The sequence below is a fragment of the Tarenaya hassleriana genome, unplaced genomic scaffold, assembly GCF_000463585.1.
Source record: "Tarenaya hassleriana unplaced genomic scaffold, ASM46358v1 Cleome41, whole genome shotgun sequence".
Lineage (NCBI taxonomy): Eukaryota > Viridiplantae > Streptophyta > Magnoliopsida > Brassicales > Cleomaceae > Tarenaya > Tarenaya hassleriana.
The window spans coordinates 1,121,383-1,141,438 of NW_010966933.1; the positions used below are offsets into that span (position 1 = coordinate 1,121,383).

Here is a 20,056-nt window from a genome sequence, read left to right on the forward strand (position 1 = left end):
ATAAAAAATTGAAGCCGTGGTGTGCCGGCCCATTTGAGCCCGTTAGAGTGTCATAATGGGTCGACGGTTTTCTCAGGTCGGGCCGGGCCGGGCCGGGTATACGAGATCCGGTTGGTCGTCTTGCTCCAAACACCTGAACCACTCGCGATTCTCCAAATCGCACGCGCTCGGAGAGAGAGAGAGGGGGGGATACGAAGAAAATGGCTATGGCGTTCGCACGTTCCGCTCTATCCCGAGCAACGATCCGTGGAGCTTCGAGGATCTCTTCTGATCCTAAGCGGAGCTTCGCCTCCAAAGCCCATCACGACGATGCTTGTAAGTTCTCCCCTGTTGTTGTTGTTAATTTGGATGTGGGAAGGGAGCCTCAGTGACGGTTCAGTATATGCATGTTGTTCGTAGTCTAGGGCATTCCAGTGATTAAATACGCAATCTCCGGTTCGGATCGATTCGATTCGACTCGAAAATGCTGTGTCTCGATTGTTCTATTGATTCGAGTCGGCGAATCATGGAGTGATCGATGAGTATGACTTTAAAGGCGACAGCTTTGTTTCCGCCATCTGCATTTTAAAACTGATAACTTATCCTTTGGGGTAATGTCAAAATTTTGAAAATTTTGACAGATGAGTCTGCCAAGTGGGAGAAGATCACGTATTTGGGTATTGCTGCTTGCACTGCTCTGGCTTTGCATAACTTATCCAAGGGCCATCCCCACCACGATGACCCTCTCGTAAGCTTTTCTCTCACATCTGTTAATGGCAATGGGCATGGAACTAAATGGATTATACTTTGTTCAGATTGCTAAAACAGCCCTTTTCTATTTATCTCATGGATCTTTTTGTTTGTTTGTTCATTGAACAGGCATACCCTTATTTGCATATCCGCAACAAGGAGTTTCCTTGGGGTATGTAATTATGTGTTGTCCCTTTCCAACTTCGTTCCCCCTTCACTGTTTATAGCAGTTGTGATATTTCTAGTTCCAGTCGGTTGCCCTTGATTTCATTCATGTTCTCGTTTGTTCTTTTGTGATTTCTGTCTCTGATGATGATGATGTCCGCGGTAATATAATACATTGTTTCGGAAACCATTTTCGGGTTCTGAACCCACATGGTGTCTGTGATTTTTCAGGTCCAGACGGCTTGTTTGAGGTGAAGCATCACTAGTATGGAGGCCCTTTGGCCTTGCTGTCTTCATGATAATGGCACGTGAACCCTTGTTTCTGCGAAAACATACCGATTTGTTTGAATGCGAAATAAGAACTTTCGTTTTTTCGTATTGTTTGAATTGCCATTCTGTTATCCGGGGCAATAAGAATCGAACTTGGTTTGATTATCCAATATGTGATTCTGCCTCTTTCTTTTTACTCCCTTGTTATGGAGTCCAACCTTTTCTCAGTAAGTTGGTGAAGGGTACAATTACAGGGGATGATGAGAAGATCGACGATTTCACATCGTATACAGCCGTTGTTTTCTCCGCTGTCAGGCAGAGAGGTTCTAGATCAGACCGGAGTTCCTTTACTTCCTGAAGGATACTCTTGTCTGAGGAGGAATCTGTTTGGCTCTCACTGTCTTTGCTTTCTTGGTTCTCAGATTCTGAGGTATATCTTCTGATTCCTTTCGGCGCCTTCTTATTGATGGGCTAAGTTTATTTGGGCTTTTCACAGATATGGGCTTCTTATAAGCTCAATCCTTTTCACTTTACATATTAATGGGCCTTTTCTTAGCCCATTATATTGTTCTTGGACCGAGCTTATGCCATTTCAAGAAGCTTAAACAATTTTTTTTTCCCTTCCAATGATGTTCAATCAAAAGTTTCATTACAAGGTATTTATTATAGGGGAATTATATACTTTTATTCAAGATTTTATAAAATTAATAAAGAAAATAAAATTTTTTAATTGCACAAATGGGGGCTGCGGGCAGATGTATGTAATAAAACTTTTATTAAATGCTCCATTCGTTGAAATATAAAAGGTAAATTAAATAAATGCCGGAAAGAACAATAAATATGGGATGAACGTCAAAAAGATCATGCATAAGACACGAGTAAAAAGATGCATAGAGAGAGACACAAAATAAAAGACTTAAGAGATATGTCCAAAATTGACTTTGTTCGTCGTCCACTGTAAACTCTTTCATTTATTTATTTATTTATCTGTTAGTAAAGTTCCAAGAAAGAGAACGGATTGGAATGGCTACGTGCTTTGAAAACACTGATTTCTTTCCCTTGTTATTTGTTCTGTTTGCCCTTTACTTTCGTGCATCGGAATTAATAACCTTCAATTGTTTTTATGTGGAATTTTCTTTTTCCATGCTAATTTTACTCCGATATTCCAAATCCAACGATGAAAAAAGCCAAACACAAATCCAATCTTAGATTTAGAGAAACAAACCCCAGCAATCAAGGTGAAAAGATCCCCTTTTCGAATCCAAATGCATGGCTTTATATTTCATGATTTGAGACGTTAGTTGAAAGTCTTTCACAACTCGGATGATCAGTTAAATCAACGGACGTTCCGACATCGATTGACACGTTGGCATCTACCAAATCCATACAACCAAAAAGATACACGAATAGACAGAAATGTGTACGTATATGCATGCATGCATGCAAATGCGATAGTATAGTCATTCAAAGAACAGTAGGAGAATCCCTACTGTTTTGCTATGCTTTTTACTTGATTTATGCAATGACAATAAAACCAATTTCGATCTTCAGTCACGTCGGCGTTTATATATCCATATGAAACATCCCATCATCATGACTTCGTCAAAATTCATATATCTTATTTATCTATTGGGTCAAAGATATTCAACTAATTTGGAAAGTTTTTTGTGGTGCTAACGGAATTTATGTTTTTGTATGAAGAATATGCTTTCATGCATGGCTTCTTTGAATATAAATATGTATTTGTATGTGTATGAAAACAAGAAAGAAAGAATGTGTGTTTTTTATTGATAATACATTAAAAAAAATGCTTAAAAAAGGTTATAATAAAATGTTTTTACAAAAAAGGGTCACTTCCATAAGCTCTTTGTTTTGCTTTCCCACAGGGGAAACGTCGATACTGTGACGTATATTGACACGACATCGGTTAAATGGATGTATGTACGTACAACCGTATCCGTTTAAAAAAAATCTTTTATATAATTGAATACTTACATATATATATACACATATGTGTGTGTGTGTATGTATATGTGTATATCATGTTACGTACCTTTCATCCGCAAAATTGGTATTTGTCAGAATACTTTTAAAATTGGTTTCTGTGCATTATGTTTACGAAGCGTGTTCCCGTACTTGTTTCGTAAGCCCATCTTTTTTCCTCTCGTTGAATTGGGATGTCAATCATGCGTCTAATTACAGAATTAAATTATATAGAAACAGGAAGATGAGCAGTCGGTGGATTAACTAATTTACTGTAGCATGGAATCCAAAACCCGGTTCGCAGAATAACCAGAAACTCCCGGTTTACGTTGATTACAAATCGAAATATTTACATAAAGATGCTGGGATCGACATTAAACCCCCATTGTAATAAAGTACCTGAGATATAATATAATCGGCTTGTTGTTTTGCGTAATAACGTTCGGTAGGATGGATTTTAGTAATGATAGGAAGCAATTCAGCATCCGACAAGTACCTGTAGAGAGCAAGGAGCTTAGTTAGATGGTGTTATCAGATACTAACTAAACCCACCATTCCGTACACTTACCCGTCGCCATCTTTGTCAAGCTGACCAAACAGTTGTTTTGCCGGACCTTCAGGCAAGTCGTGATGCGGATGTGAAGAATTGTGACTTTCCTCTTCGTAGTTCCTCACTGTGTCAAAGAGTCCATGGAAAAACTCTTTGAAGCTAATCTTTCCGTCTTTATCTGAATCCCTTTCTCTGGTAAAAGAAACAAGCCAATAGATAAAATAAATGCTTAGGAAAACCAGACAACCTTTGTTGTCAAAGCAGGCGCAAAAGACTACGAAAGGCTGTGTCTGGTTAAAGAAATACATATATGATCAATCAAATCCACTCGTCGCCTCCTCACATATGATATAACTTGATTCGGCAATAGCTTCAAATGAAATGGTCATTCTTTTGCCTTCATAGTTATGCCAGAATACGAACAAAAACAATTAAAGATAGCAGTAAAATACCTTACTTCCTCCTTGCACAACCACATCAGTAGCTTAGGGTTCTTGGTGTCAGCCGGATGGAGAAAGCTGCATAAACCCCCCCCCCCCCCCCCAAAAAAAAACTGTGGTGATGATCAGAGGAAGCATTTTCAAGGGTTGAAGATGGAGTTACCACATTTGCATTTCCAGCTCATGGGCTTGTAATTAGAAGAACTGTCATCCCCTCTTGCATAATCAAGATTGAGAATTTCAGAATCGGAAGACGAAGAACGAAGCTTTGTCTGAGAATGTTGAGGATTTGTCGGAACTTGAATGGCTTCACAATGTCCACATGATCTGCATCTTCTCTCACAACTTGGTGGCCTTGACCCTATTTGACCCCTCATTACACTCTTCTCTTCATTGATATCTCTCTGTCCAAATCCCAAATCCAAATACTTCAAACTTAGAGATTCACACAAAAAATGTTAATAATCGTAGTTATTTTAATTAATGAGTGATTATTGGATCATATACCTTGGTGAATGCAGGCTCTCCTCTTCCTGCAAATGGGCAAGAGAAGTGGAAACGTGTGGTTAAAAAAAAAACATTAGTGATCACGAGGTTGAAAGTTTTTTGTTTTCTTTTTACAGAAGTGAAAATTCGAAAACTTGACATTGACCCATTTACCTTGAGCCTTGAATCTCAAATGGGTCGAATTCAGAATCAAGAGAAACAGAAGAATGCTTGACATATTGCCGCACGCCATTTTCACACTTGCAAGAGGAAAAACTTCTCTCTCTCTCTCTGTGTATTTGTTTTGAAAGACGGAATAATATTGATGCAGAGACGCTTCCCAAAGAGCGAAAGAGAAGGAAAGTGACCCGTAAAAGGCAACAAAAATTTTCTCTAAATGACCGCACGAATGTATGCGTATATATAATTGTATATACACATGCGCTTGTACATAAATAATACACATATAATGACTAATGACGTCCTCGTAGCATCCCATCTTTAAAAGATACGTGTATTAGAGAGGTACTTAAGAGAAGTGGAATTGCAGACAAAACAAAAAAATAATAAAAGGAAGAGGGATCCTCCCACCCCCCATTTATTTTATTTTATTTTTACTCGTTTGGTGTGATTTTCTCTGATCTCTATGCACCGTTGCAGGAAAAATAATCGAATTATTTCACCAACATTAAATAATCAAAAGAGTCAGATTCTTTCATGAGATGTATAAATGTGTGTGTGTATATATATATATATATATAAATGTGTATATAGACAAGTGTCGAATAGTGCAAAAATCAGGTGAAAAGGAAACTACAGAGGTACAAAAGAGCAGAATGAATAATTTAAATATGAAGCAAAAGTGGTTTTTAAAAAATAAATAAATAAAAAAGCAAAAGGGCAAAGGGCCAAAACAAAGAAAAAAGAGAGATAGCTTGTGTGGAAATACAAGAAAAGCCCCATAAATAGCAATTTAGATTTAAATATTAAACACTGTTTTTTTTCTTTAACAAAAATATTACAACACAAAGGCTTCAAGCTTCGGCAGAAACCTACATTCCGATCCCAGCTGTTTGATTTGATTTGATTTCTTGTAATAATTTTTTTTAATTTTTTTTAAAAAAATTTATAAAAAAATTTTGAATAAAGTTTTGGTTTATGTGGTGTCTCGTGGTTAGCCTGACTGGACCAGGAGGGGAACCCCACCTGACCTGACTGACCAATCCCTGTGCCCCTCGACTTTTCGTATTCCTGTAACCAAAAATATGAATGCAGATAATGTGGAATTTGTATTTATTTAAATAATCGCATAGCTCGTGGTTACAAAAAAAAAAGAATCTTATAGAACTGTGTATCGCCCAACTCCCACTGATTACGCTGGCAACTCCACAGCCTTTTTTTCCTAGTGAACCATATTATATATATATATATATATATCTCATTACATTTTCCAATCGGTTCGTTTGCATCATATTTTTTTAACTTTCGCTATATCTTACCTTATATCATGATTAGTACACTGACGGTCCATAAATTATTACCAATCATTAAAGGCCCAATTGATACCATAATTGGGCTTTGAATAAATCCTAACAAACGCTATCTGGGCTGGTAGGGAGGATTGTTATTGGACCGGCCCAACTAAATCCATGAACCTGCACACTTGTATTCAATATGTGGTAAGGTTAGATTTTAATATTTGTACATATAAAATAAAATAAATGCCAGACGTCTAAGAGTTTTCAGAACTGTAAGCTTGGCTTCAAGATATCGACTTTCCCAATTCTATAAGCTTGGCTTAAATTTATAAGTTCATATCGTCAAAAAAAAAATTTGTATAGTTTTGTAAAAATAAAAAATGGTTTTTTTACACTTTAATACGATGATTATATTTTAATCCATAAATAATGAAAATTTCAGTTTAAGATCTTATAAATATCGCAAATAAAGATAGACGAAAAAACATAAATACTTTAACAGAAAACAAGTGTATTTAAAAAAAAATACAAAATACACGTCAAAACAAAGTGAAATTAAATTAAGTGGCAGATAGCATAGATTGTCGGCAGCGATATTTTTACCATCTTCGAACGAATACAAAAATAAGGAGGGCATGGACCGGATGGTGGTAGGTAACATATTCAATCATATATTAATGCGCACAAAATAATTATGGAAATGACATTTAAGTTAATAAAAGTCATATTTATATATAAAAAAAAATTATTTTGTTGATTAGTTTGTTATCAATGCTTAACTCCATGTGGGTTTGTCTATTTGGTACGCACATCGAAGTTAATAGACTTTTAATTGATTTGATAACACTATCATTGTCCTCCATACAATGATATAACCTACGGTACTGATCTATTAGATAAGATCATTAATACTAATTAATTTATTGGAAAAATCCAATTTCACCACAAATTAAAATGAAATTACCATCATTTTTTTTTTGTTATAAGGAATTTGATATTATATAAACTATTTCATTTGTCAAAACATTTATGTAATTCACTTGCATGCGCACGCTCAACAGACGTAAGCAATTTCCTACTTTGAAAGGAAGGGCAATCAGTGAGAAAAAAATATCCACATAATTAATATTATAACGAAATATATCCAAAACTATTAGGAATCTAAATTTAATTTTATAAAACAAATAGGCAATGAAAAATAATTTTGATTGACCCAACATTACTTTAGAGAAAGGGATCATTGTAGGGATTGTAATTTCTTTAAGGTCTATTTATAGTTTCTTTATAACTGATCAGACTTTTGTTAATTTATTTCTTTATATATGCACATATATAATATATAAGTTAGAACTGAAAATTAAAGTTATAACTAAATCGATTATAGACAAAATTATAGTCCGAAGTTTTAAAGTGGCAATCAAACCAGGACTTAGTTAAATGAATAGATACTAATATATTAAAAGATTATATCAGTATCGGTTTCCGAAACACCATTTTCAATTTTTAAAAAATATTATTTTTTACATATATTGGTGTATATAATATAATTGTTAACATTAAGTTTAGATTTTGTTTGCATTCTTTATTAAAAATTAGTATTTTTGAAAATTTTTAAAAATAGAACTCAAGGTTCTAAGTATAGATTTTTTTTTTTCAGTGGTACATTGTATATTTTTCAGAATTTTCCCTGAATATAAACATGAAAGTTCGCGATATTCTCAATTTTTTCTGTCCGGACTAACATTATTTATGGCAAATAATTTTAAGACATGTGGGTCTACGAACTATTTAAGGAGCATGACTTTGTGTGGTTTGGATAAGGAATAAACGCTGTGATCCAGAATTCGTCACAGCGACATCCCAATTATTTCCACGGCCTATCAAAAATTCTGGTATACATTTACACACACGTACGTATAAGTATCTCCGGATCCGTATATATGTATATCCAATACCGTATATATAACAGTTTAAAAAACACAATTACAATTATAAGGTATGGTTATACGTTCACGTGTACGATAATCGATCATTGATGATGTTAGAATCTATTGATATAATTGAATATATATCAAGTAATAAAAATCAATAAATTATATACCCATTAAATTCAAATGTAATTAATTTATGAACATTATCACACATCGACATTAATTATCGCATCTCATGCATGTAATCAACAGTGTTACACTTCATACGATGAGCATGCTAAATCCAATTCTGTAGTCTTCTAAACGGATATTTGTCAGAAAATGTAGATTCCATTCCAATACCCAATAGAAAAAATCCACGTGTTGCATTCTGCACCTACCACGTGTACGCATGTGGCGAAGTTGAGTAAACTCGTGACCTTAAATGAAAGTATAATTACTGTACGGTGGAATGCAATATCATCGATCGGTTAGTCTATTACGTGAAGTTCGATTGTCTCTTTTAAATATAAAAGTACTTCAAGGAAAATACATTCTCATAACGTGAAAACCCATGAAATTAACTTTAATAGTGAAAACCCTAGATCGGTTATTTGACCGAAGATTGCGGACTTAACTTTAAAGTACCGAATCTAATGGATTTGAGAGAAAAAGGAAATGAATAGAGTATATGAAATAAACAAAAAAAAAAACATATATCGAGTGGAATAAAACATGTATAATCATTTAAATAATAATAATAATAATAATAGAGGAAGTGGTAGGACCAAGCGAGAGGATGGCCGATTAGCTGTATTCGAAAGCTAAAGCTCTAAAATGGCCCTTTTCCATATGAATGCAGTCTTCTTCATCAATGTCCCTCTCTCTTCGCTCTATTTCTTTCACCCTCCTTTCTAATCAATACTACGACTCATATGTTTTGTTGGTGTATATATATATACGCATATGGGTTAGGTTTCTTCATTTCATTCAAACCCATCAAAGTTCTCGTACATTCTTTGTATAAATATATACACACACACATACACAACCATATATATTGGTCATGCATCTCTCCGTACGGGATGTGCTGCTGGCCTTGTGCTTGGCATTTTCAGCATCGTTTCGACCGGTTTGGGGCCGACCGGCGACATTTGAGGAGGATTTTAGGATCACGTGGTCCGATTCGCACATTGCTCAAATTGATGGAGGGAGGGCCATCCAGCTCAAATTGGACCCTGGTTCAGGTTTATACAATCTAATCGATATTATTCGATTTTGTTTTGCTGATACTTTTACGTATCGAAAACGGAAATTTTTATATGTCACGACACTCATGAATCATCATGCCATTACATCAAAGCTTATTCTGTCGATTTCTTTCACGGTTTTAGGATGTGGGTTTGCTTCGAAGAGACGATATTTGTTCGGACGTGTCAGCATGAAGATCAAGCTCATCCCGGGCGATTCGGCCGGGACAGTCACTGCCTTTTACGTATGATTTTGTATATTATATTATCAAAAATCTCTTTTGAAATATCTTGGCAATTCAAATAATCGAATTGTTGTTTGAATTATACAGATGAATTCGGATACGGATATGGTAAGAGACGAGCTTGATTTCGAGTTCTTGGGAAACCGGAGTGGACAGCCGTACACGGTTCAGACCAATGTATACGCTCATGGTAAAGGCGACAGAGAACAAAGAATCAACCTCTGGTTCGACCCTTCTAAAGATTTCCATGATTACACAATTTCGTGGAACCATCTCCGAGTTGTGTAAGTCATAGGAACAATAATATTCCTCTCCTTTTTAATTAATGAACGCAGCTATACATTCAAAAATCATATGATTAATTAGTAGGTTTTGTTCGGAATGAAACAAAAAAGTGATGATAATCGATATGATTACTTCACAATATTAACAGACCAATTATTGTTTGATAAAAGATACAACTTTGTCCTTATTACAACATTTTTTTTTATGTCGGCCGGCCCATGGGCCATGTTACAGAAGAATGAAAGAGACATCAAACATTTAGGAAATTAAATACAAATCACAATATGAAGACCCAAGATTAATCACATTTATCATCAACCATTTTTTTGAAATTTCACCGAAAATTATAACACGTGGATCAATATGTAGGTTTTACGTGGACAATGTGCCGATACGAGTCTATAAGAACAACGAGGCGAGGAACGTTCCATTCCCTAGATTCCAACCAATGGGAGTGTACTCGACATTGTGGGAAGCCGATGATTGGGCGACACGTGGAGGAATAGAGAAAATCGATTGGTCGAAAGCTCCCTTCTATGCTTATTACAAAGACTTCGACATTGAAGGGTGTCCGGTTCCAGGCCCCGTGGACTGTCCGGCCAACCCAAAGAACTGGTGGGAAGGGTCCGAGTACCATCGGCTAAGTTCTGTCGAGGCTAGACGTTACAGGTGGGTCCGAATGAACCACATGGTCTACGATTATTGCACCGACCGGTCTCGTTACCCTGTCCCTCCTCCCGAATGCTTGGCCGGGATATGATGATCAAATATACATACACACACACATATATATATATATATATGTGTGTGTGGTGTTTGGAATATTGGTGTATATCATGCCTGTATGTGAAATGTAATCAATAATTGTTTTGTGATGTGCGATGAAGTGTATCATAGAGTATATGTATTCATGCATCTATGGATTGAAACATGTGTGGATATAGGAAGAAAGAAATTAAGCACATTAAATGTTGTAACATGATTATCAATTATTGCGAATGAAAACAAAAAAAAAATTCAAGTACAAATTTAGAAAGATGAAACTACTTGTTGTGCAGTGGATTAAATCCACTGGGCACGCTTCTCTTGTTCTCGTTATTGGCATTATGGCGACAAGAGGGCTTACATGAGGACCCGATCCAACGGATGAGATTCTTCGATATTTTGATAGCATCATGAGAGCCGTACGATTCACCATCCACCTCAAGAACATTAAACCCTAGAAGATCTACCATAAGTATCACTATCACGCACCATCTTCTCGCCATTATTGGACTGAGCTAGTGAACTCTATACGTATTAAAAATGAGGACCCATGTATATATATATATATATATATATATAGTAACGTCAAGCTATATATATATATATATAAATATTGATATATTCTTTTGTGGCGTATTTGGGAATAATAAGCTTCTATTCGTCTTGTTGCTTTGTTTGTATGTCGTTTAAACAGAACTTGGTAGAGTCTTTGCTTGTGACAAGAAAACGAAAAGGAATATTCCCTCGTGTCGTGGCATTTTTCTATGCATCGGTGCGGGAGGAAAATAATTGTAATTAAATATATGAGTTCGGACAAAAAGTTATTAACCTTATTACTGCAGAAGTTAATAAAGGACTAAACTATAATAAAACACTAAACGGAGAAATGTCCCAGAAAAAAACCAAACTAATCCAATAATTACAAAACAAATGGCTGCGGATAAGAGAAACTAATGTTTTTTTAACTGCAATTGAAAACGTATAATCCTCATTAAAAAAAAAAGATATAGCCACGATTTCAGCAGTCGTTTTTCTTTTTATGACAATATTTCATGTCATCTTAGCCATTTTTATCATTTTTAAATTATCATATTAATTATTAATGTGATGACTAATTTTAACCTATAAATTGTGGGGAAAAAAATATTAAATCAATCGAATATCATCATAAGAACTGTTAGAGATTATACGGAAGGCGATGTAGTACTTTTTTATTCAGCTGGGCTTTGATTCGTAGGCCCATGAGAATATCATTACAAAATTTTGGGTAACAAGCCCATATATACATACATAGATACGTACTTTTTCACAAACACACATATACAATACACACATACATAGATTTATATGGGTATGATTACATACACGTAACGGAAATGCATAAACATAGATTTGGATTATATGCTCTTTTTTTAAGAGATTCAAATTCGGGATGAGACATACATTTTACACCTCGTTTCACTGGTTGAATTATCCACATTTGGATTATCATATTTTAGTGTTTTAGGTTGACGTTAATGTTTTGGTGGCCAGGTGGATGATGATGAGAACTTGATCGCTATTATTATAATGAATGACCACGAGGAGGATGGATGGTGGTGATGGTGCATGGAATGGCGACGATGATGGACGGTGATGATGATGTCAGCCTGAGTAGTGGCTGCCGAGACGAGGTTTGAATTGGTCAAAATGCACGTAGATAAGAATATTGGGGGTCCATTAAGGATAATCGGATATAATTTAATTTTTTTTTATAAGGGACCAATTCAAAAGATTGCGATTCTCTTTTATCTTTAAATCTGTAATTTTTTTTAAAAAATATAACGACAAAACCCCAAATATCAAAACTTGACCCTCTCCCGTTTCTTATCTATTTTCTTAACATTATTTTTACTAAAAATAATTATCTGCAAGTCGTATGAAAATATAATAAGAAAGTTTTTCTTTTCTAACCGGACAAATATATTAAATAAAATTTGGTTTATACATATACATGGTCCACCATTTATATTAGCATAATCAAACAAATTTTCATTTAGAGACTTTTTCTATCCAAAGCAGCTGGTAAATTACTTTTTTTCCTTTCTAAATTTTATTATAAACAAAATAAAAAAATAAATAAATACTGCAAATCAGGTTAAAATCAAATCAGATTTCATGCATAATATTTAAGTATTTCTACCTTTTCTAGTTTTCGATAAACAAAAATAGTTCCTAAAATGTTATACCTTTTATTTCGATGAATTCATCTATCTTTTTTTGTACCAAAGCAGATTGTTTTCCGCTAACCAATAAAACTCCCTTCTCATAATCACAAAATTCCTATCATTTGCAAACTATCAAAGCTGACACTGCAAAAAAAAAAAATATTTTATTAAAATCTAGACGTATCCAAAATGATGTGTGATGTCGTCTTTGTACGTGGAAAATAATGTAAATGGACCGAGTGATTAGAGCATCCCACGTGTTTGATTTCGGACTAAGTCATCGAAAGGAGAGGCGAGTTAATCTACACATTAAATATTTTTTATCAACCTTTATATATATATATATATATATGCTAAAAAGCAGCATTAATATTTTTTAGCTCTAGTTGTTTCGGTGTGACGGACGGTCAAAACATTTACGCGTATAAGATTTACATTTGCCGTTTGGATAAAAATAATAATTGAAAAGACGTTTCAGATTCAAACAAAGTGGTTGGAAATTCAATCCTCAACCAAAACAGGTGGTTTAATACAAAAACATTAATTATAAAAATACATTAAGATATAATACCTTCGTGACAGCATTCTTTGTTGAATTGGAGACCCATAATTTCAAATTCATTTTTCCTTACGTATAAATATAAACATCGCATAACAAAATGTTATAACATTTCATCGGATTTTCGGTTCAACTATATCTTTTGTAATATCGCGAAAGGTATAGCCTATGTGAATGTCATAAATATAAATATTATGTAACAAAATGTTACAACATTCATCAAAAGGAAAACTACCATACGAGTGTGACCAGATGTTGTGGGGGAGAGGGGTACAAAATCACGTGCTCCTTTTGACGTCTCGTGCATTGATTAGTCTTGATAATGGTTATTGAATTTTGAATTTTTATTGTATGGGTACATGACAGGTGAGGCAATATGGGCACACACATACGTACAAATACATACATGCAGTGATATGATTTTTTTTTACTATACTTTGAAAGTTATTACAACTATAGGTCAGATCGAGAAATTCTGCTATGATCCATTTAATCATATTCTTTTCTTTCCCTCTCTATTATTATGTCCACTTTGTACAAATTCATAGTGCATGTATCGACCGGCTTTCAGATTAACCTTTTCTCTTTTCTTTTTTTTTTTAATTGACAATTAGGACATAATGAAATTAAGATATGTTTGGTAAAAAAACTTTGAATTTTTTAGATACGGGTCTCTAATAAACATTTCTAGATATTTAATATACATTTTTGGTTTTTCTAATTATTGACATTTCTAATCAATGTAACACACACATATATATATATATATAGAGAGAGAGATTGTTATGAAAAATAGAGAAGTTAAAGATTTGTGAAATTATTTATTCAAACTTTTGATTTCGATAAGACTGCGTGACCAAGTGGTGCTCGGGGTAATTAAATAATATACAATGATAAAAAAAAATATATTGACCTGTTTCCCATAAAAAAAAATAGGGTTTTCATGAATGGTCTTTGATATTTATTTATTTATTTATTTATTTCACACATTTGGTCAATTCAGTTGATCATTTGTATTTTGAATGGTTCTAAAATTAATGGATAATTAAATTCACCTACTTACCTTTTACCAACACGCCCACAGGTGAAGACGTGTTAAGCAACCAATTTCCATTAGCTTAAATACGCATAATTAGGTGTTAATTAAGCAACCTACTAAACCGGTTAATCCCCGTGATTATATAGTTTAATTGTAATCAGCCTATTAACATTAAGCAGCATTTAGTACTCCATTTCCTTTTATGTCACTACCCTATAGGGCCATGTTACATTTCTTGAACAATCTCTCTATATCCTTATTTCATTTTTTTTAAATTACTATGATTAAATAAAAGTATGTGGTCCTACAAATCAAATGCTTACATGAAAAGAATGTCTCCAAAATGTTTCATAAAATAATTTAAAAATAAAGTTAAAATTGACATTCGGAAAAAAGATTTTAGTCATGAAAAGATGAATTCAAGATTGGTAGAAAAGATAACAAAAACTATTAAGCTAATTAAATAAGCCCCAAAAAAGACTACGTAATTAATGGCTTAGAAGAATATTATTTTATTCATGTTTACGGTAACCGTTAAAACATCCGAGAAATCATCACAATATAATAATTATTTTTTTAAAGCATGCTGGATTTTATACTAAATCCGTGTTTAGTGATTAAAAAAATGTAATTGTTGGAACAAGAACTCGACAAGCCGACAATCTAACCAACGGACGACACGTGTCTTTTGCTGTTGTTAATACGCTAATTACGTGAGTGCACACGTAAAGCAAATCTATCAATCATTAAAAGGACCGAGCCAAATAATTAGTCGCCAACAAAGTAATTATTGGCGATAACAAAACAATACATACATACATACATACATACATACATACATACATACATACATACATACATACATACATACATACATACATACATACATACATACATACATACATACACATATATATACATACATACATACATACATACATACATACATACATACATACATACATACATACATACATACATACATACATATATATATACACACAATACATCTCCGTCATCATAAACACGTATATACATTTGATTATTTTCATATGGAAAGCATATTAAATTGAATTTTGGTTCGTTTTAATACGTATAATGATGAGTTTTAATACCCAGATAATTTTTCATATATAACGTATATAAACAGAAAGATACATAACATAAACCAATAACTAAACTAATAAATGGATGAATAAACTATGAATACAAGTTTTAGAATTAGATATGCTTTTGTTATGGCCAATCTAGTAGACGGTCGAATTAGTCAAAAGTTGGAAGGGGAAAAATAAAACAAAAAGTGTACTATAAAGAAAGAAAAGATAAATATAAAATAATTATGTATGATTGAGGATATGAAATGTATAGCTTTTCCTACTATTTATTTAGAATTTTTATATGCTAACAATTACATCATAAATTGAAATGGGGATGAAAGTGACCGTATATTCATGATGAGAACAAGAAAAGAGAGAGAGAGAGAGAAAGAGAGCCAATTATTTTCGGATTCTCCAAGGATATATATATTTAAATATACTTGTCTTGTCCCCTCTAATTTATATTTCAATTTTTTATGAATGTTGATAATTAAATTTGAAAATTTTGAAACCAAACTTATATTTCATAGTTACATAAATATATAGTAAATAAACTTTTCATTTACGAAAATCGGAAACTAACCACACAAAATACATCGTGTATGTATATATATATATATATTTGTTTATTTGGGGTAAAGGGGGAACGGAAGGATTCCTTGGAAATGGAATGGAGTTTCCTGGAAAGTCACCGCTTTTCCCGGAAAGTCGTCTCATCATTAAATGGTCCACCACCATAATTTCAGGGGCACCAATCTTATGAGTTTCCTGTAGACTCTCTCTCTCTCTCTCTCTCTCTCTCTCTCTCTCTCTCTCTCTCTCTCTCTCTCTCTCGTGAATTCATCCCTCATATACCTCACCCATCATCACGCATGCATTATATACCTTCTTTTCCTTTTAAAAAAATATATCTTTCATTTTACATATAATTAAATGTGTATACATTATACAATATAATTGGATCACACCCTTATACCCATCTTCACAATCACGGTTCTATTCAGATACACACTATAAATTTACCTTTTTAAATACAGTTTTTGAATTGCATGACATTGCATCGAACTATTATTGACTATTTAACATAATAAAAGAAATTTTGGCTACGATTTTTTAAATATCTCGTTGTCAACGGAGATGGGGAGTTTTGGTCGAGTTTGTGTATGTATATGTGCTACAAGATTCGTGTATATACACACATATATATATATATATATATGTGTGTATATTTATGCGTACAAAAAATGTGAAAAAGCCATAAATTCCACATATCGTCATAACATGGTCGTGAGGAAAATAAAGGGAAAATCACGTGAAGCCATGCCCCACCTTACCCCTTAAAGATAGAGCATCTCACGACTTCACGTACCTCTCTTCCCTATTTTCATTTCTATTTCTTTTTCAATATTACGTGTCCAATCATATTATTACTTTCGTTGTTTTGTCTTTTGAGTTTCAGAAATGTGAAGCTGAGCTATCATTTCTTTGCCATCTTAGAGTTTTTATATAATTAATTTCTCTAGTCTATAATCATTTTAAATTTAGTGATTTGTTATGAGTCATACCATGCGGCTAGAATCGGATTTCTCGTCCAAATAAAGAAATCAATATTTTTTTTATTTTTCTTATGCATATTACATATATGATTTTCAACGTTTTTTTTTATCATAGATCATCACTCTGTGGTACAACTTATGTAGTCTTGTTCTTGTAATATAGAAATAGGCATTATTCAAATTTTAGAATTTTATTTGATTAATTAAGAAGTTTGGGTTTAAGGAGATGCACCAATACACGTGACCCAACCTCCTTGTCCCCCCACACCCTTCATCTCTATCACTTAATATCCCTCACACCCATCCAATGATTTTAAAGTTTTTGGACAAAGCTTCAAATTTTTCGATTTTTTTCCTCCCAAAATTACGTATCGTTAATTTGCAATATTAATATATATTAATTTGATATGTAGATTAAAATTTTGATTGCTTCATATTGGACTTTTGGTTTAGTAGATTATCTGTAATTTCACGTTTGGAAGCTGCCCATTTATTCATAACTTTTGTAGATGGGAAGATTTTTCAATTCAATCATTTTTTTCCATTAATTGACAGCAGAGTTGAAATGGAAACTAATTGATTCATTTGTTGTTTATTTTTTATACCAAAACAAAAATAAACTAATTGATTCGTATCCAAAATAACAGTTCAAATATATATATATATATATATATAATATTCAACTATCTGTGGCAATAAAAAAACATTGTACAAAGATCATATCAACTTCAAGATTTTGTCAAGGTATATGAAGGAGCAATGAAGTTATATCCTTAAATCTTTTTTTTTTATCTTAATGTAAAGCTATAATTTAACGTCAGCATTTAAGTTATTAGATCTATTATGATACAATAAATTAATAAATAGCAGCTCACAAATGTCCACCATACTTATTGACCAAAAATAAATAAATATGATAGTTGAGTAATTATTATCTGGTTATGGGAAACGTGGAATTTGCACCGACGAATATTTCATGGTCATATGAATAAACTATCATTAGTTAAAAGGAACACTCGCAGTTCCTGCCATAATAAATACACAGAAAACGGAATACAATTTTTTTATATAAAATATATGATTTGTTCTTTACATAAACAATTATATCAGCAAAAAAATAATAACGGGAAATGGATTAGCAAGTATTATATATTCCTTTTTTTACAAATTAAACAATAATTACAAACTATTTTTTCCCACCAACAATTCCACCGAAAAACAAAATGGAATTGTAGAAGTCTCCCTAGCTATACCTTTTTTTTTCTTCTCCCCTTCCAAATTTTCAGCACATATATGTATATCTATCTTTTTTTTGGATTCTTTCTTCTAGATTATAACTATTATCTAATTAAATCTTAAAAAACAAATTAATTAATAATTAAGCAATAAACTAACTAATCAACAAGCTGCAGAGGGATTGGTGAAAGGGTTGAAGAAGTGAGGCTTAGCGGCCATGGAGAAGGTCGGGACCTTGGTTCCGGAGCCGTCGACGACCGCCGCCGTGGATCCACGTCCACCGCCGCCGGAGACGGCGCCGGCGCCGGCGATTCTTTCGCAGGAAGGGCACATCGTGAGAGTCGCCGCCGGCATGTGCATGTAGAAGGGCTGAGCCAATTTTAGGGCTTTGAGTTCTTGAAGTTCTTTCTGAAGTCTTCTGTTCTCATCAGTCAATGTCTCACAACACTTCTTCAAGAACTCGCAATCCACCTCTGTTTGCTTCAGCTTTGTCCTGTCGGAAATCGATAATAAATTTTTTTTTTTAAAAACATCTAAAGTTTTTTTTTGGGGTTAAAAGGATATACGTCCTCAGGAACTTAATAAAATATCAAATGCGAGTATTTCGTTAAAAAGTCTCCTATGTGATTTAAGAGAGAACTCCGATGAATCATGCGTTTAAATTATATATAATATCGGAAAAATAACTATGAGTTTTTAAATTAATTGATTTACCTAGCTCTCCTATTTTGGAACCACACTTCGACTTGTCTTGGCCTTAGATTCAACTGCCTTGCAAGAGCTAGCTTTTGCTTCTGTATGAAGTAAAAAGAAAAAAGAAAAAGAAAAAAGAAATACGATTAAATACGGGAATATGACTAAGATTTAAGGATATTATATAAACATAAAAAAGGAGATTAGTTGGAGGATAATTACAGGATTAAGGGTGCTATGCTGCTTGAAGCTTTCTTCAAGAAGAGCAGATTGTTCTTTGGTAAGCCTGAGTTTCTTCCTGGCATTAACACTTTCCTCATCTTCTGGATCACTTATTCTCGAAGATACCCTCTCCGTCTCCGTCTCCGCCTCTTCCCCGCCATAGCCGCCGCCGATATCTCTCTCTCTCTTCACTCTTCCGCTGGAGAAAGAGGACACTCCGCTATGAGAAGAGGCTTGTCGGCACAACTGATGATCGCCGCTTCCGCCTCCGCCTCCGGCGACGGTCACCGACGGCTCCTCCGCCGTCCTTTTCTTATAGCTGTCGCCGGAGAGGCTCAGAGTCAAGGACGGCTCGAGAATCTGGTGGTTGACGGCGTTAACGTTGGAGGATGATCTCTTCATGATGGCATGATTGTAGTTAGCGGTCGTTGGCGTGAGGCCTAACCCAAGAACAAGACCTGCGTTGCAAGAATCGTCGAGATGACCCATCTGAGAGATTCTTATGCCTTCGCGCCTTCTTCTTTCCAAGATTTGTGATTTTTGGACGATTGACACCAAGAAAAGACAGAAGTTTATTTTTCTCCCCCTTTTTTCCCCTTGTGGTGTGAAGTTGTGAGGATAATGGGAGGAGATGAAGCCAAGAAGCCTTCTTAAGGAGAAGGTAGAAGAGCATTTTTTTTTATAAAAAAATTTATTTTAGATTTTAATTTTGATGGGTGGGTGGGTGGGTGGCTAATAGTTATTAATCAAAGGAATGATTTAATATTTTCTTGTTTTTTAAGCCGAGGAAAAGAATGTGGGAAATTATGATAGCACAATTCCCTCCTCAGTTTCTCACTTGCAAAGGTTGACCATTTGAGCATCCACTTGCTACTATTCTCCCCCGATTCT

The 20,056-nt window shown here is 34.0% G+C and overlaps 5 protein-coding genes across 5 annotated transcripts; 2 read left to right on the top strand and 3 right to left on the bottom strand.

Annotated features, from left to right (window-relative positions):
* Positions 1-144: 144 nt before the first annotated feature.
* Positions 145-1,361, top strand: LOC104824932 (cytochrome c oxidase subunit 6a, mitochondrial-like). The gene is made up of 4 exons (XM_010557132.2): positions 145-315; positions 621-727; positions 859-901; positions 1,126-1,361. Exons 1-4 carry the CDS (start codon positions 201-203, stop codon positions 1,158-1,160), a joined length of 300 nt encoding a protein of 99 aa, XP_010555434.1. The 5' UTR covers positions 145-200; the 3' UTR covers positions 1,161-1,361.
* Positions 1,362-1,368: 7 nt separating this feature from the next.
* LOC104824953 lies at positions 1,369-4,223 on the bottom strand. Its single transcript, XM_010557152.1, has 4 exons — positions 4,150-4,223; positions 3,716-3,889; positions 3,547-3,643; positions 1,369-1,635 (listed from the first exon to the last, which is right to left on the bottom strand). The coding sequence occupies exons 1-4, from the start codon at positions 4,173-4,175 to the stop codon at positions 1,369-1,371; spliced, it is 564 nt and encodes a 187-aa protein (XP_010555454.1). The 5' UTR covers positions 4,176-4,223.
* Positions 4,224-4,238: 15 nt separating this feature from the next.
* On the bottom strand, positions 4,239-5,188 carry LOC104824933 (EPIDERMAL PATTERNING FACTOR-like protein 2). The gene is made up of 3 exons (XM_010557133.2): positions 4,798-5,188; positions 4,645-4,670; positions 4,239-4,541 (listed from the first exon to the last, which is right to left on the bottom strand). The coding sequence occupies exons 1-3, from the start codon at positions 5,120-5,122 to the stop codon at positions 4,278-4,280; spliced, it is 615 nt and encodes a 204-aa protein (XP_010555435.1). The 5' UTR covers positions 5,123-5,188; the 3' UTR covers positions 4,239-4,277.
* A 3,732-nt stretch (positions 5,189-8,920) lies between these two features.
* On the top strand, positions 8,921-10,755 carry LOC104824934 (probable xyloglucan endotransglucosylase/hydrolase protein 7). The gene is made up of 4 exons (XM_010557134.2): positions 8,921-9,258; positions 9,406-9,506; positions 9,594-9,790; positions 10,161-10,755. Exons 1-4 carry the CDS (start codon positions 9,078-9,080, stop codon positions 10,549-10,551), a joined length of 870 nt encoding a protein of 289 aa, XP_010555436.1. The 5' UTR covers positions 8,921-9,077; the 3' UTR covers positions 10,552-10,755.
* A 7,368-nt stretch (positions 10,756-18,123) lies between these two features.
* LOC104824935 (homeobox-leucine zipper protein HAT22-like) lies at positions 18,124-19,805 on the bottom strand. The gene is made up of 3 exons (XM_010557135.2): positions 19,166-19,805; positions 18,965-19,044; positions 18,124-18,743 (listed from the first exon to the last, which is right to left on the bottom strand). The coding sequence occupies exons 1-3, from the start codon at positions 19,652-19,654 to the stop codon at positions 18,413-18,415; spliced, it is 900 nt and encodes a 299-aa protein (XP_010555437.1). The 5' UTR covers positions 19,655-19,805; the 3' UTR covers positions 18,124-18,412.
* Positions 19,806-20,056: the final 251 nt, after the last annotated feature.

Coding starts and splice junctions, on each gene's coding strand:
- LOC104824932 (XM_010557132.2), top strand. CDS start 201: ATGGCTATGGCGTTCGCACGTTCCGCTCTATCCCGAGCAACGATCCGT. Junction 316..620: donor AGCCCATCACGACGATGCTT/GTAAGTTCTCCC, acceptor AAATTTTGACAG/ATGAGTCTGCCAAGTGGGAG. Junction 902..1,125: donor CAACAAGGAGTTTCCTTGGG/GTATGTAATTAT, acceptor GTGATTTTTCAG/GTCCAGACGGCTTGTTTGAG.
- LOC104824953 (XM_010557152.1), bottom strand. CDS start 4,175: ATGTGGTTGTGCAAGGAGGAAGTAAG. Junction 3,890..4,149: donor TTGTGCAAGGAGGAAGTAAG/GTATTTTACTGC, acceptor TTCTTTTACCAG/AGAAAGGGATTCAGATAAAG. Junction 1,636..3,546: donor CCGATTATATTATATCTCAG/GTACTTTATTAC, acceptor AAATAAACTTAG/CCCATCAATAAGAAGGCGCC.
- LOC104824933 (XM_010557133.2), bottom strand. CDS start 5,122: ATGGGATGCTACGAGGACGTCATTAGTCATTATATGTGTATTATTTAT. Junction 4,671..4,797: donor TTTGAGATTCAAGGCTCAAG/GTAAATGGGTCA, acceptor GCCCATTTGCAG/GAAGAGGAGAGCCTGCATTC. Junction 4,542..4,644: donor GAGAGCCTGCATTCACCAAG/GTATATGATCCA, acceptor GGATTTGGACAG/AGAGATATCAATGAAGAGAA.
- LOC104824934 (XM_010557134.2), top strand. CDS start 9,078: ATGCATCTCTCCGTACGGGATGTGCTGCTGGCCTTGTGCTTGGCATTT. Junction 9,259..9,405: donor CAAATTGGACCCTGGTTCAG/GTTTATACAATC, acceptor TCACGGTTTTAG/GATGTGGGTTTGCTTCGAAG. Junction 9,791..10,160: donor TGGAACCATCTCCGAGTTGT/GTAAGTCATAGG, acceptor ATCAATATGTAG/GTTTTACGTGGACAATGTGC.
- LOC104824935 (XM_010557135.2), bottom strand. CDS start 19,654: ATGGGTCATCTCGACGATTCTTGCAACGCAGGTCTTGTTCTTGGGTTA. Junction 19,045..19,165: donor AGCATAGCACCCTTAATCCT/GTAATTATCCTC, acceptor TACTTCATACAG/AAGCAAAAGCTAGCTCTTGC. Junction 18,744..18,964: donor TTCCAAAATAGGAGAGCTAG/GTAAATCAATTA, acceptor GATTTCCGACAG/GACAAAGCTGAAGCAAACAG.